General features: G+C 40.4%; 1 protein-coding gene across 2 annotated transcripts in view; it reads left to right on the top strand.

The window, feature by feature from the left end:
• The first annotated feature begins 3,859 nt into the window (after positions 1-3,859).
• The window catches only part of LOC129854941 (EGF-like repeat and discoidin I-like domain-containing protein 3), a 39,493-nt gene continuing 26,586 nt past the window's right edge, over positions 3,860-16,766 (top strand). Inside the window, exon 1 of one of the 2 annotated variants that reach the window (XM_055922143.1) lies at positions 3,860-4,070. In XM_055922143.1, the coding sequence (XP_055778118.1) occupies positions 3,989-4,070 (82 nt within the window). In that variant the 5' untranslated portion in view covers positions 3,860-3,988. The remainder of the gene's footprint in view (positions 4,071-16,766) is intronic. The other variant, XM_055922142.1, reaches the window with a different exon arrangement.

The following is a 16,766-nucleotide window of genomic DNA, read 5'->3' as shown; positions in this document are numbered from 1 at the left end:
AGGATATTCACTCAATGTGAGAATTCATCCATTGCTTATGAGAACAAGGGCAACCAACATCTGCTGCAGCAAATAAAGAGTCAGAAATACTGTAACCATGATAAATAGTTGAACCTTAAAGGGAAATTTCACCCTGGCTCTGCCATGGCATATAGTCATTATTATTATTGAGAAAATATGTATCTTAATTGATAAATATTTGTATAATAAATACAAATTTGTGAAAATATTGCTAAACAAATTATAATTTTTTCTCTGCACATCAGGGGCCTGGAAAAATACTTTAAAAGTTTTACACAGATAGGAAATACTATGATATAATACTATTTACATGAACTATTGCCATTTACATTCAGACACAAGATTATTAACTCAAACATTACAATAAAGCTTCACTTCTCATTCATTTAAACCCACCAAGATAAGACTGGACCAAGGAATCAGGTATTATCATAGATATTCGTTTAGTGAACCAATTAACCCCAGGGATAAACTGGGACCCAAAATGTGCCAGGGCAATTCTTACACACCGCCCCAGGATTAAAATACAATAATGTAAAAGATAACTACTGTAAAATATACTGTGTCTGTAAAATGTATATAGTATGTATAAACTGGAAGACGAAGTCCAAATATTGTTGTCCATTAGTTTACTCCAATTAAGAGAGGGTTAGGGGTAAAATTATAAAAGATAATATATTAAAAATAAAGTAAAAATAAATAGAATAGAGTTGAACACAATGACAGTAGGGAACTTCAGTATAATGATAAACACAGTAGGCTATGGTGACAGATATAATAAGGGTTTATCATTTCAAAACCTCTTCACTTCTCAGTTAGAAACAGTAGTCATTACAGATGACTCATGCAGTTAACATACTGACCCTCTCCCTCACCTGCTGCGTATTGTACGCTAATGAGGAGCAGATGGAGCTTTGATATCATAGGCCTACTATTGGAGAGATCAGGAAATATGTGTTTGAAGTTCTTAGAAGGGGTCATCAAATAGCTTTACTGAAGAGCTCCCTACTAGAAGATCCCTTCTGGAGAGCTCCCTACTAGAAGATCCCTTCTGGAGAGCTCCCTACTGGAAGATCCCTACTAGAAGATCTCTTCTGGAGAGCTCCCTACTGGAAGATCCCTACTAGAAGATCCCTTCTGGAGAGCTCCCTACTGGAAGATCCCTACTAGAAGATCCCTTCTGGAGAGCTCCCTACTGGAAGATCCCTTCTGGAGAGCTCCCTACTAGAAGATCCCTTCTGGAGAGCTCCTTACTAGAAGATCCCTTCTGGAGAGCTCCTTACTAGAAGATCCCTTCTGGAGAGCTCACTACTAGAAGATCCCTTCTGGAGAGCTCCCTACTAGAAGATCCCTTCTGGAGAGCTCCCTACTAGAAGATCCCTTCTGGAGAGCTCCCTACTGGAAGATCCCTTCTGGAGAGCTCCCTACTAGAAGATCCCTTCTGGAGAGCTCTCTACTAGAAGATCCCTTCTGGAGAGCTCCCTACTAGAAGATCCCTTCTGGAGAGCTCCTTACTAGAAGATCCCTTCAGGAGAGCTCCTTACTAGAAGATCCCTTCTGGAGAGCTCCCTACTAGAAGATCCCTTCTGGAGAGCTCCTTACTAGAAGATCCCTTCTGGAGAGCTCCCTACTAGAAGATCCCTTCTGGAGAGCTCCTTACTAGAAGATCCCTTCTGGAGAGCTCCTTACTAGAAGATCCCTTCTGGAGAGCTCCTTACTAGAAGATCCCTTCTGGAGAGCTCCTTACTAGAAGATCCCTTCTGGAGAGCTCCTTACTAGAAGATCCCATCTGAAGAGCTCCTTACTAGAAGATCCCTTCTGGAAAATGCATTGTATCCCTTCCACAGTGGTCACATTCCAGAGATCCATTTGTAGATTCTAACTCCACCAGTTACTAAGTTACAGTAAATGGTGACGTCCTTCGATGTGACGTCGGTAAATATGGTGACAGTGAATATAAAATATGTGTCCGTCAATCAAAAGGACAATTTAATTAATGGCTACAGTGGGTTATTGCTTATAACCACATAAACTCATTCTAAAAACAATGTTGGTGAGGCTATCTGAGAGTCCTAAAGCTGGTATGGAATCTCATGTACAGTACCAGTCAGAAGTTTGGACAGAAAAAGCTCATTCAATTTCATACTCATTCAAGGGTTTTTCTTATTTTATTTTTTACATTGTAGAATAATAGTAAAGACATCAAAACTATGAAATAACACATATGAAATCATGTAGCAACCAAAAAAAGTGTTAAACAAATCCAAATATATTTTATATTTGACATTCTTCAAAGTAGCCACCCTTGGCCTTGATGACAGCTTTCCACACTCCTGGCATTCTCTCAACCAGCTTCATTAGGTAGTCACTTGGAATGCCCCTAAAGCTGATAAGAACTATCATGTATCTCAAAGTGTCACAATATTAGAACAGAGCAGAACACAGCCTTTAAGTTGACCTAAAACATTTTTTTTAAAGAGAGATCATAGTGATTTCTGTTTACTTACAACCCACTCACTCAATCAACACAAATCACCTCTGACATCACGGATAGATCTCAGCCCGTACAACACCCATACTCAGTCTTATAGCGAGAGAGAGAGACACAGAGAGAGAGACACAGAGAGACACAAAGAGAGACACAGAGAGAGAGAGACACACAGAGAGAGAGAGAGACACAGAGAGAGAGAGAGAGAGTCACAGAGAGAGAGACAGAGAGAGAGAGAGACAGAGAGAGACACAGAGAGAGAGAGAGACACACAGAGAGAGAGAGAGAGACACACAGAGAGAGAGAGAGAGACACACACACAGAGAGAGAGAGACACACACAGAGAGAGAGAGAGACACACACAGAGAGAGAGAGAGACACAGAGAGAGAGAGAGAGAGAGACACAGAGAGAGAGAGAGAGAGAGAGACACAGAGAGAGAGAGAGACACAGAGAAAGAGAGAGACACAGAGAGAGAGAGACAACGAGAGAGAGTACAGTAGTTAGTTATCCAGTTTATCTGGTGGCAATGTTAAGCCACATGGCTTATCAGGTATAAAACACATTTAAAAAGCTTTGCATAAACAATACCATTTTTTATTTATTTTTTAAATAATGAAAATATAATCACTTTTCCATAAGCTTTTTCCGTTCTAACCAGGTGGACAGTAAAGTATCTAAGTATCTTATTATATTGTGTTCCATCCATTCCATGCTATTATATTATCTCCTATTCTTTCTATTCTAACGTGTGAAGTGAAATATCATTCCAACAAATTTCCATCAGGTAAACCCCCCTTACTATAGACACAGATTGTGGAAGATGTTTTTATTTAACCTTTATTTATTTAGTCAGTTAAGAACAAAGTATTATTTTACAATGACAGCCTACCCGGCCAAACCCTCCTCTATCCCGGACAACGCTGGGTCAATTGTGCACCGCCATATGGGAGATCACGGCCGGTTGTAATACAGCCCGGGATCGAACCAGGGTCTGTAGTGAAACCTCTAGCACTGACATGCAGTGCCTTAGACCGCTGTGCCACGAAACTGTTCGATAGTATACGTAATTATGCATCAACAATACATTACAATCAATTTAACATTCTCACTCTGACAGTTGCTGCCCACGCCTTTTCACAGCGCTATATTTACATTCAGCCGTTTTTTAAAATCCCACCCCAGAGGAAAGCTTACAATCATACAACATAATGTAATTGGATGGAAGCAGAGATGCACGTGCTACCTCTGACGCCTGCTAGCGCTCATTGGGCGAGTTCGTTTTCCATGGCCCGGTGCCCCGGGTGAGCGGTCTAGGGCCCTTAAATAAATTACCACCTACCCGGAGCACCGGGCCATGGAAAACGAACCCGCCCAATCTCAACACAGGCAACACTACACCGAGCAGCTGTGTTTTTGTCAGAGCTGAGGAGTCGTCCAAACGTCCGCAAGAGTTAAAAGAAAGAGTGAAAGAGGCCACAATGAAGACCCAAACTTGTTTCACCTTCTCCATACAACTATTTGCTCTTTGTTTTCTGGTTGGTGCCATTTACACAGTGAATGGTAAGTATTTTTTGTTTGTTTATAGTAAACCTTTATAATGCGTTTAGCACGCCGTGTGTCGGTTGACATCAGTCGGTGGTGTCATGAGTGTTGTTCTTCGGAAAGTGGTGCAATTTATATATTTCGACAGTGTGTGGGTAAGAGGTAGACATTCCAAGCCTGGCATAAGTGGCCATACCAATTCAGTTCCTTTCCCAATGTAACAACCGCTCATTCCTGTGTTGGGAATTGGCGAGTTATGAGTGAGTCATTGGAACACATTGCCGCATGGAATCGAGCACGTTTTGCTTTGAATCTGTAAAAAAAATGCCTTATTTGCTCTAACAATATGCAATGGACAGTTTTGAACACACTTGTTATCTACAGTAGTGGTTGGTTAAGTCTGACGTGGCTAATCTAATTTGTATCACTCACGCGGTAGCAATTGTGCTTAAACTACTATCAACCAACTACTATTCTATGTAGGTTTAAAGATAACATAAGCCTTTCTTGGTTACAGTGCCTCACAAACCAGGAAACCTATTCTGAATAGCTATTCAAAACATCTAAAGGCATAAGTAGTTAAGTATACAAACCTCCGTATGAAAGAACTCACACCTAAGGGCATTCTGTTCAAAGTGCTGCTCACAGTAGTGTCCATTATGTTTGTCCAACTCATCCGCATGTCGTTGGCACTGCTTTGTTTGCGCCCAGGAAATGTGGACGAATAGAAAGGACATGCAAGACTCTGTTGCCTTCATCCTCAACTGTCGTCAGAAAAGTGGACATTTTGTGACCAGCAGTAGCCTACTTTTCAGTTTGATATGCCTAAGCATGTGGGCAATTCCATAGTAGTGGAATTGCGCCGACTCTTCGATTTCAAAGTTTATCTCACCATACAACTGTAGGCACAAGGACACATTTTAACATTTTACAAAAACACATTTACTGGAAGAATTGCAGATGGAATTGAAGTAAAGTCTCCCAGTTTTCTTGAATTTGTCCAGGTTTCCCAAAAACTCTGTTAATTATCTACTCTTAATTAAGATTCAAGATGTCTGCAGTAAGAATGGGGTGTCAGCTACGACATGACACCCTGACTTTGAAAAAAATCTCTTTTTGTTTTTGAACTACAGTAAGTGAAGCGGATTTACACCTGATAACTGAATTTCATTATGGGTCCCTGATCTGTACTACACAGGAAGGCATAATTAGGGATATGAATGTCATTCTCTTCATGGTGATGTATTCTAAATAGGTTCTAACAGGTATAAATGTAACAATATCCTCTTTTGCATATTTGGGTATTATTCTACACACTGACTAGGCTTGGGTGGTATACCGTATCCTGGGCTATTTGGTATGCGAGAGCTGATGAGTCCATAGCGTTCTATATATCATCTGGTCTCTTTTGTGTGACCCATGGGAGGTGATGAAGTTACACACGTATACAATTTACTACTAAATGTTTGCCATCAGATATCTTATAATGGCTTTAATGCCAGAAGTCAACGAGCTCTGGTTGAGTTCTGTACAGTTGCCATTTTTTGCCCTGTGCGTCCTACTAGCGTTTTTTTCCCTGTGCGTCCTACTAGCGTTTTTTGCCCTGTGCGTCCTACTAGCGTTTTTTGCCCTGTGCGTCCTACTAGCGTTTTTTGCCCTGTGCGTCCTACTAGCGTTTTTTGCCCTGTGCGTCCTACTAGCGTTTTTTGCCCTGTGCGTCCTAGCGTTTTTTGCCCTGTGCGTCCTACTAGCGTTTTTTGCCCTGTGCGTCCTAGCGTTTTTTGCCCTGTGCGTCCTACTAGCGTTTTTTGCCCTGTGCGTCCTAGCGTTTTTTGCCCTGTGCGTCCTACTAGCGTTTTTTGCCCTGTGCGTCCTACTAGCGTTTTTTGCCCTGTGCGTCCTACTAGCGTTTTTTCCCCCTCGTCCGTTGTTCTCCCATCTGCTCCATGTGCTGCTCTTTCTTTAGGAAAAACACTGCTACTGAACTTTGCACAATTTCCCTTGTTCACTTTCGCTCGTAAATGTCCACACTCATCGCAAATGACATTCGGTAGCTACTAGCAACGGTTGTATAACTTTATGAGCTGGATTTGCCTGTCTTTGCAATTAGTTTGTTAGTTTTCGCTCGTTAGCATTTAGCTAACAGCGTCTGTGATTTTCATTGTTACTTTGTGCTAATTTTGTTAGCATTCTGGTAAGAGGCCAAATTAACTTGTCTTGCGTTTTAGCGCCACCCTGTGTGCTATGTTGGTAATACCGTAAATCCCAGGATGAGAGAAGGACGGTATGACACTATTAAAATCTGGATACTGCCCAAGCCTAACACTGACTATTCTTTTAATGACCTCTGCCCCCAAGCAAGACCAAATTTGGTTGGTCCAGACCGGATCAAATCTGAACCAATCATAGATGTACGTCTGTTTCACAAGTTTGGACAACAAAGTACAGTAGAGTACATTATAGTGTATTTAACTCTACTGTGCTGTACAAACTTGTGAACTCAACTGTGGTTTGTTGACTACTATGATTTCCCCTTGTAGCCAATCTAATTGCAGAAATTACATTACCAATTTCCTAACAGAATTTACAGTTTTAATCGCATAATAATTCATAAACAAAAATGATATCAGTAAAAGCGCTAACCAATTGATAGGTCTACCATTTACATGTTACTTCGGTAAACTTTTATTATCAGATTCCTCCTGATGAGGGAGAGAAATTAGAAATTATTGTAGATATGTGTGTTTTTTGGTAACATAATTTCAAGGCACAAGGCAATGTTTCTTAACTTACAGAAGGCAGAATATGTGTTGATATTAGTTGACAGGGGTCTTTACTTTGGGTTTTGCTGTATTTTGAAGACCTTAAGACCTTCTTTCTGCTTGATGTTTTCTAAGAGCCATTTCCAATCTGTTTGACCAGAAATCAAAACATTTCCTTATTCCTAATATTTAAGATGGGGAAATGGTTAAAATGTGTATATACATGCTTTAATTTCTGAAAAATATAGAGACCTAGCTTTCATTTGACACTAATTTGACATGCTTCTATGTACTTTACATGGTTGGTGCTCATGGGTCCTTTTACATGGAAATGACCATATGTGACCCACCTCCTCAAATCGTTCTTAGGTAGCAACATTTTAAGTGTTTTTTTTAATTAATTTTTTTACAATGCATAAAAGTATAGACTCAGGTTTAAAATGGTAGCAGTTGAAGAACAATGGGAAAGTAATCCTGCTTTGAAAGTTGATAAACTTGTAAACCCACTTTTGAGAAAATGGCCCTTGAATAGTTTAGTGCACCTACTGGAGAGCTATCTGTTTACACCTATTCAGCATTGTTCACACCCTCTTAAGCCTTAGCCCCACCCATCTCTAAGGATTCACATGTGAGGCCATGTGCTTAACAGAGTGAGTAAGGTAGTGTAGTAAACAACCAAAGATTTCAAGACAAAGTACTGAAACTAATAGCCTACAATACGGGAAAAATTACAGGTAAAAAATACACTTTATTTAGTCCTTGGCCTATATCCTAATCTGACTTTGAAAGTGTACAGGTAAAAATATTGTATATATATTTTATTATTAGATGATGCTTACCCAGACACTTGTCTAAATTGATGTCATGTGAAATAAATGCTGTAACCACCCCCTCCCCAGCCACATCTAGCTAAGTGGATGGGTCACTATTGTCTAGACATCTACACATGTTCATGAAATACAATTGATGGCCATAATCACCCCCAGACAAACCTGGCTAACTTGATGAATTATGTAATCATTCTCTTGTGAAGTGGAGCCTTTTGTTTAGACATCTAGCTAAACAATGAATCATAATCCCAACCCATAGCTACAGTACAAATGGATTGACATAGCTAGTCACTGTGCATGAAATGCTGTAGTATGAATCTGCAGGTAGCTAAAGCTAACCAACTAGGTTCAATGTTAGCTAGCTTACATTAGGCTATAACTAGCAATGCAAATGGATACAAATAATATTACTACACGGATCATACACAAAACGTTAGCTAGTGAGCCAGCAAGCTAACGTTCGCTAGCTAGCTAACAGTATGCTTTAACTTCTTGAGAATACAGGGGGTGCTGTTTTCGCATTAGCATAATTTCCTCTACAGATTAAACTGCCTCTTATTCAATTATTGCTCTTACTATATGCATATAATTAATACCATTGGATAGAAAACAATCTATAGTTTCTAAAACCGTTTCAATTTTGTCTCTAAGTGAAACAGAAGTCATTTGACAGCACTTTCCCTGACCAAGAAGAAGAATGCAAGATGTGTATGCTCGCTTCAACGCTCTGCCTATATATGGTCACGCCACCTATGACCCGAAACACACTTCATTCGTCTTCCTCTGGGTGTCAAGAGGACGTCAGAGTAGAATTTTTTTGTTTATCTTGTACTGACGTGAAATAAGACCTATTTCTTTGGCGTGACCGACAACTTCCGGTTCTCTAAATCGCGCGATTTGTAGGTGTGATTGTCTTCTGTTTTGCTGCCGTTACGGATGAAAACTATCTCCGTCTCGAAGTTTGTTTGATACATGTGACCATATCATCTTAATGTATGTTTTTTCAATATAGTTTAATCAGATTATTTGAATTTTTTCGGGAGTTTTGCCGTGTTCTGTGACTTTTTTTCTTTGGCCAGTCGACCAGTACATATGCTAAATGAAGAGGGAAAGTTGCCATTATGAATGGATTGAACGACTCATCAGGACTAAGGACACCTTGATCAACATTCTGATGAAAGATCAGCAATAGTAAGATCCAATTTACGATGTTATTTCATATATCTGTCGTGCATGTGAACTGGTCGGGGGCGCCCAGCTGGTTCTGGCTGGCGTGGCTATGCTAATTTAGCGCTACATTTTGTTTTCGCTATAAAACATTTAATAAATCAGAAATATTGTTTGGATTCACCAGATGTTGGGCTTTCAATATCGGTACGCTGTGTATTTTTTCTGAAATGTTTTAAGACAAGTAATTAGTTATATGACGTTGGTCTCTGTAATTGTTCTGGCTGCGTCGGCACTATTTCAGATTGCAGCTGCAATGTAGAACTGTGATTTATACCTGAAAAATGCACATTTTTCCAAAAAAAACTATGCTTACCATAAATATGTTATCAGACTGTCATCTTATGAACTTGTTTCTTGGTTAGTGGCTATATATATATTTTTATTTAGTCGAATTAGTGATAGCTACTGACGCAGGAAAAAACTGTTGGAGTAAAAAAATGGTGTCTTTTGCTAACGTGTTTAGCTAATAGATTTACATATTGTGTCTTCCCTGTAAAACATTATAAAAATCTGAAATGGTGGCTTTATTCACAGGATCTGTATCTTTCATTAGGTGTCTTGGACTTGTGATTTAATGATATTCAGATGCTACTATTTAATTGTGACGCTATGCTAGCGATGCTAAACAATGTGGGGGGGGGGGGGGGGGGGGGGGGGGTGCTCCCGGACCCGGGGTAGGTGCTCGGTAGAGGTTAACTTGCATGAAAACAACTTTCTGACCAAATTAGAAATGTACAATATCTGAAAATGTAATTAGACTCTTACCCATACATGGATGAACGCTTCACGGTAGCGTGTCTTTTTCGTTTGTTTTGTAGGCTACTGCAGCTTGTTTGGCCCGTTGTTGTGTCAAGTCACACCGGTTCACAATGACCTTGTGCAAAAGTAGTCCCATCACAACTATTTTCCCACTGATCTTTGTCGATAGCACCTGCTAAACTCTGTGCAGCAATGTTGAGCAGTAGCAATACTTTTGCATATCTCCATAGCTAACGTTATCTTTCAAAAAAGCAGCGGTAGCAAGGATTATCTACACATACTGAGCAGCTCATGTTATAAACAGAAGCTCATGTTATAAACAGAGGCCGCCCCCCCCCAGGCGCATTTTTTGTTTTGAGGAAATGAGCATCCAGCATCGTTGTAAAAAAAAAAAAAAAGAACATCTTTGTACTCTGCTCTATTATTGTGCATGCAAAAAACGATAGTTTTTATTTGTTAGTTGTGTGAAGTAATGTATTTGTAATATCGCAAACAGACGTGGCAGTTTCACCGCTGCGGATTGCATCTTTAAAGGAGAAAGTCCCTGCCCTAAAATACAGTCAAACAAAATTTTCTTCTCAAGGGCATTAGACTAGCCACGGTAAATAGGTGTGGCGGCTGCAGCAACCCAAACATTGAGTCACTTCTCTGGATGTTGCATTCAGAGTTCAGCCAAAAATCTGGGAACTTCCTGCCACTAATGACCACTCCAAGCCATGCAGAAAGTATTCATCATACCCCTTGGCCTATTCCACATTTTGTGTTACAGCCTGAGATCAAAATCAATTCCATTTTTGCACATTTATTGAAAATGAAATACAGAAATGTAATTTACATAAGTGCAGTCTTCAAGAGCTTTCCACACCTGGATTGTGCAACATTTTCCCATTTTATTGTTTTCTAAGTTCTTCAAGCTCTGGTTGTTGATCATTGCTAGACAACCATTTTCAGGTCTTGCCATAGATTTTCAAGTAGATTTAAGTCAAAACTAACTCAGCCAGTCTGGAACATTCAATGTATTCTTAGTAATCAACTCCAGTGTAGATTTGGCCTTGTGTTTTAGGTTGTTGTCCTGCTGAAAGGTGAATTCATCTTGTCTTGGTGGAAAGCTTACTGAACCAGCGTTTGCTCCTGGATTTTGCCAGTGCTTAGCTTTTTCTCCCTTTTTTTATCCTGAAAAACTCCCCAGTCCTTAACGATTACAAGCATACCCATAACATGATGCATCCACCATTATGCTTGAAAACATGGAGAGTGGTACTCAGTTATATGATTGGGGCAAATTCAATACTTTGTATTCAGGACAAAAAGTGAATTGCTTTGTCACATTTTTTTGCAGTATTACTTTAGTAGCTTATGGCAAACAGGACACATGTTTTGAAATATTTGTGTTCTGTACAGGCTTTCTTTTCACTCTGTCATTTAGGTTAGTATTGTGGAGTAACTACAATGTTGTTGATCCATCCTCAGTTTTCTCCTATCACAGCCATTAAACTCTGTAACTGTTTTAAAGTCACCATTGGCTGCATGGTGAAATCCCTGAGCGGTTTCCTTTCTCTCCGGCAACTGAATTAGGAAGGACGCCTGTATCTTTGTAGTGACTGGGGGTATTCATACACCATCCAAAGCGTAATTAATAACTTCACCATGCTCAAAGGCTTCTTCAGTGTCGTTTTGTTTATCTTTACCCATCCACCGATAGGTGCCCTTCTTTGCGAGGCATTGGAAAACCTCCCTGGTCTTTTGTAGTTGAATCTGTGTTTTGAAATTCACTGCTTGACTGAGAGACCTTACAGACAGACACTTGTATGTGTAGGGTACAGAGATGAGGTAGACACTATTGCACACAGTCCATGCAACTTATCATGTGACTTGTTAAGAGTTTTTACTCCTGAACTTATTTATGCTTGCCATTAAAGGGGTTGAATACTTATTGACTTATTTCAGCTTTACATTTTTTAAAATTAAACTGTAAACATTTCTAAAAACATAATTCCACCGACATTATGGGGTATTGTGTGTAGGCCAGTAAAAAAGTCGGCCTATAACAATATGTGGAAAAAGTCGAGGGGTGTGAATTCTTTCTGAAGGCACTGTACATGTCCCTACACTTTCCATACTGAATCCGTTCCATGTTACTGAACCACCAGCAGCCCTGCTGCACCAGGGAGGCAAGGAAAGGCTACTGTTTTGGTCTTCATCCTGCCCTAGCAGTGTCATATAACATGTCTACAAGACCAGGGAAGAACTGAAGGGTCTGGGAATAAAGGCAGGGAGTTTGTTATAGGTAGCTTTGACTGGGAAGGCTCAGTGTAAGATTCAGTGCCTGATTTGACAGGAGCTGAGCTGGCCTGGTTATGCATCTATAATAGTTGCTGCAAAGGAAAATATCAGAGCCAGTGTAGTTTGGGTTGGTTCTATGGTAGGAATTAGGGTCACTGGTCCCCTGTGTTCAGACTTGTGGGGAGGGAAGTGCAAAGCCATGTTGTGTGCCATGCTGAGACGTAGTTCTTCTCACAACAAGACCACTCCAGTCAGCTGAGAGAGACGAGGCTAAATATAGCTGGACTGCAGGGCCAATTGCTCGATTTCTAGTGTGTGTTTGTCCTATGAACCATTCAAAAGGCTGCTGCCTGCTATAGCCCTTGCCATCTGCAGTGCCAGTAGGGTCCAGCCTTTGGGGACCTGTCTCATTTTGTTCTGACGACTTTACTTTTAATGTCAACCGATTGGGTCTCGTATTAATTTTGATTAACGACCGGCTAATGAATCTTTCATCGCAGTATGGAACATTCTAATTCGGGCTTCAATCATTGTCGCTCATCCCACATTCCAATCTGCTCTGTTAAATATTTTAAACGCCATCCCATGATCTGATACATGTAGGCAAACTGCAATTCAAACTTCGCAGCGTTAGTTTGTGGCCACCAAAGAGACTCACTTGATTAAAACCTTCCACAGTTGAGATGTTTTTGCAAGATACGTTTCTGCTCGTTATACACCACCTGAAGTGTAACACAGAAAAATGGTAGTCATTCAGAGACCAAAAGGTTGTTGATTGAATCACGAGCTGAGTTGACAAGGTAAAAATCTGTTGTTCTGCCACTGAACAAGGCAGTTAACTCACTGTTCCCCGGTAAGCCATCATTGTAAATAAGAATTTGTACTTAACTGACTTTCCTAGTTAAAATAATAATATACTAGTGTATAGCATGAAATTCATAGAAGCTACTGTAGCCTATGTGAGTTAGCATACCTCTGAGATTAAGTTCAGGTATATTCCCTTTGTTTCAGTGTGCTTTCTTCTTCTTTGGTGCTTAATGAATATCGACCCTGAAGGGTGATTTAATTCCCCCCCCCCCCGGTTCCCATTTGGCGCCTATGACAGTAAGTCATTGGACTTTGGCTGGCGCTCTACAGGTCTCAGACCCTGACAAATAAATATCCTACAAATCACATTGGCTATGCATGGCCTGTCTGTAAACTATCAACTGTGTCCAGTAGAAGCTCCCGCTAGCAAACTTGCAACATTCTATAAAATATTCTGGGCACACAGTTTCTTGCTTCAGTGAACTCGGGACAGACACAGCTGTAGGCTATTTGTGCAAGCGATAAGAAGTAGGGGCGGCAGGTAGCTTAGCGGTTAAGAGCTTTAGGCCAGCTACTAAAAGGTCACTGGTTCGAATCCCCGAGCTGACAAGGTGAAAAAAATCTCTGTGTCCTTGAGCAAAGCACTTAACCTTAATTGCTCCTGTAAGTCACTCTGGATAAGAGCTTCTGCTAAATTACTCAAATGTAAATGTGAAAAAGTAATCAGGTATTTATGACGCATTACAAATATTTGTACAATACATTGAGGAAATATTGTCATTCTAACAACAGACTTTGTTACTTGCTGTTTGAGGTGAAGAAAAATGATTTTGAGAAGCTCCACAGCTCATAAGTGGTGGACAATCAGAAATACTATCAGACATCCCTAAATGGGCACATTTTATAGACCTACATTTGTGCAAAGGCCAGGTAGCCTAGGCCTACTTCTAGATGCGTAATTGGGTGTGCACCCTTACTCAACATTCACCCTTGTCGGTGCCTGTTGGTCACCCTTGTTGTTCACCCTTGTCGGTGTGGGCCTGTTGGTCACCCTTGTCGGTGTGGGCCTGTTGGTCCAAGCAGCCTGAGATTCTCAGCAGCAGATTAATCTGGAGTGACTCCTCATTTCCTGGAACTCTTAAACCAAAAACTTCAGATGGTCTCTATACAGGGAAATTTATTTCCTCCGACTATACCGGAGGAGGCGAATACTTACGTGGTCAACTCATGTCCTAACTCAAATCCAATCTCTCTGTCTGTGGACCTCCTGATTTAGATGGTGAGTCATGTGGCTGAAGCCTTTCTGTGGTATTTGGACCAGCAGGGTTCTGGGACATGGGGAAAGGCAGGTTTTCTTTTTGGATCAAAAAGTGGCTTAGATGGTGGCAGGGTGGTAATGACCGCGGTCAGCTCGTTGGCACGGCAACATTTTAGAGAGTTTGAGGCCCGATCTTGGTGGTAGAGAACTGTTTTGCATTTTTAAGCCAATTTTAATGCGATCCTACATATTCTGCCATGCAGCTGAGAGAACTTTGCAGATTTTAAAGGTCGTTTCCTGCTAATTCATGCATTTTGACATGTCATTTTGCTCAAACATAAGAACAAAATGAATACTGCTATATTCATTGTTTTTAGATATTTCAATTCTCCCTGACTGTCTATATTTTATTTTGGTGATTGTTGGTTTTCAAAGATTATATTATTTATAATTATAAACTGGGTGGTTCGAGCCCTGAAAGCTGATTGGCTGAGAGCCGTGGTATATTAGGCCGTATATCATGGGTATGACAAAATATTTATTTTTGCTGCTCTAATTACATTGGTAAACAGTTTATAATAGCAATAAGGTACCTCTGTTTTTGTGTGTATATGGCCAATATACCACGGCTAAGGGTTGTATCCAGGCACTCCGTGTTGCGTCGTGCTTAAGAACAGACCTTAGCTGTGTTATGTTGGCCATATACCACAAGCCCCCTCGGGCCTTATTGCTTAAGTATATATCGGTCCATTATCTTTTCTGGTTCTAAATATTTTTAAGTTTACACTCCATCCCAAATGTAAAAAAATAATAAAAAATAATATGTTGTAAAAATTTGTTTACACTGTTTGTATTTTCTGGTGACCCGAAAATTCGCTTTGGCGGCCCGCCCAAGGGTTACAATGGCATAAAAATACCTGAAAGGCCTGGGCTGTTACTCACTAGAGTTTTATAATAACAGTAACAAACTGCAATGTAAGGCCTGCCAACCCTGCCTGCCACACTGAGCTGAATGACTCTCTGCTTGGCTTATAATGAGGGGACATGCCTTCTCATACACCAGTATACTAAACATTAGGAACACCTTCGCAATATTGTGTTGCACCCCGCCTTTTGCCCTCAGAACAGCTTCAATTCATCGGAGCATGGACTCTACAAGGTGTCAAGTGTTCCACAGGGATGCTGGCCCATGTTGACTCCCACAGTTGTCAAGTTGGCTGGATGTCCTTTGGTTGGTGGACCATTTCTTGATACACACGGGGAAACTCTTGTGTGAAAACCCAGCGGCATTGTAGTTCTTGAAACAAAGCTTGGAACTTACTACCATACCCCATTCAAAGGCACTTCTATGTTTTGTCTTGGCCATTCACCCTCTGAATGGCACACATACACAATCCTTGTCTCAGTTATCTCAATGCTTAAAAATCCTTCTTTAACCTGTCTCCTCCCCTTCATCTACACTGATTGAAGTGGATTTAACAGGTGACATCAATAAGGGATCATAGCTTTCACCTGGATTCACCTGGTCAGTCTATCACGGAAAGACACTCTTAATGTTTTGTCCACTCAGAGTATATCAAGTACACAATACTTACATTTAGTGGTAGTTGTGGGGTGTGGTGGGACCCTGTTGGTGTTAATGTGAGCAGAGGTCAACACTTAAAACCGCCACTGACACTTATCAGGGCATGTTTATTCAACTGCTATTAACTCTTAATCATTGACCTCTTTTTATATTCTCTCACAGAGACGGAATATTAATTGGTGACGGTGATACAAGTGTCTCTAGCCTACAGTCTCAGACTTAACACTTGACTCAAATTTCAGCTGTTGAGAGAGGGAGACTAATCAACCAGATCGGCTGATCAAACATGTCGATACCCCCACTGCTGCCAATGAGTCAGCAATGTATTTCTAACGTCCACGCTATGCTCGGTCTCCATTCCCATTTAATACTGAGGATCGAAAGATGAAAAATTGCTGTGGCTGGACTCCCCATGCCTGCCCAACTCGATTTCATTTCTTGTCAATTCAGGAAGTATACGGAAATTCCAATTCCATGACCAACTGCCAATGAGTCAGAAAATCCCTTATAAACTCCACCCTGTCTAAACTCCTTCTCCATTCCTATTCAATACTGAGGATAGAAAGATGATGAATTGCTGTGGCTGGACTCCCCATGCCTAAATAAAGGTTCATTACAAACACATCTTGAATACTTTTTGAATAGACATAAATGAGTGCACCACTTAGTTTTGTTTTATCAACAAATGTCATCAGGATTTATGATAATTTTTTTAATGGCAGGAACTATTTGTAGAAGCGAAACAACAATTTCTCAATAAATGAAAGTGAAACTTTGGCTATAAGGAAAGCCACAGGTTATCACTGAAATGTGTTGACAACATAGAAAGTAATAAACCACTTCCCTATGATCACTTGATGTTTGTTAGGTAGTTTCTGCTGAACAGCAATACTGAATGTGCTGTTTTTAATTGGAGAAGAGAATGAGTTAAGTAGCTATTTTATGTCCCAGTGCGTATTAAAGTCCCAGTGTGCTTCTTTAGGCCGTTTCTAGGGAGTCGTGGTGGTTAGACCACCGTTTTTAAGCTGCAACCACCTTGACAAATGTGTCTCTAATTGAATTTACTCACAGAAACCCAGTAAGTAGCACATGATCCACATTTGAGTTTCGAAGACCACGGCTGTGTTCAGTAGGGCACGAAATGGAAGAGAACTCGGAAACTCAAAAAAATAAATAATTGCAAACATTTTGTTTCGGTGT

The sequence above is a fragment of the Salvelinus fontinalis genome, chromosome 5, assembly GCF_029448725.1.
Source record: "Salvelinus fontinalis isolate EN_2023a chromosome 5, ASM2944872v1, whole genome shotgun sequence".
In the NCBI taxonomy this organism is placed as follows: Eukaryota; Metazoa; Chordata; class Actinopteri; order Salmoniformes; family Salmonidae; genus Salvelinus; species Salvelinus fontinalis.
This window is presented reverse-complemented; position numbering and strand designations above follow the sequence as displayed.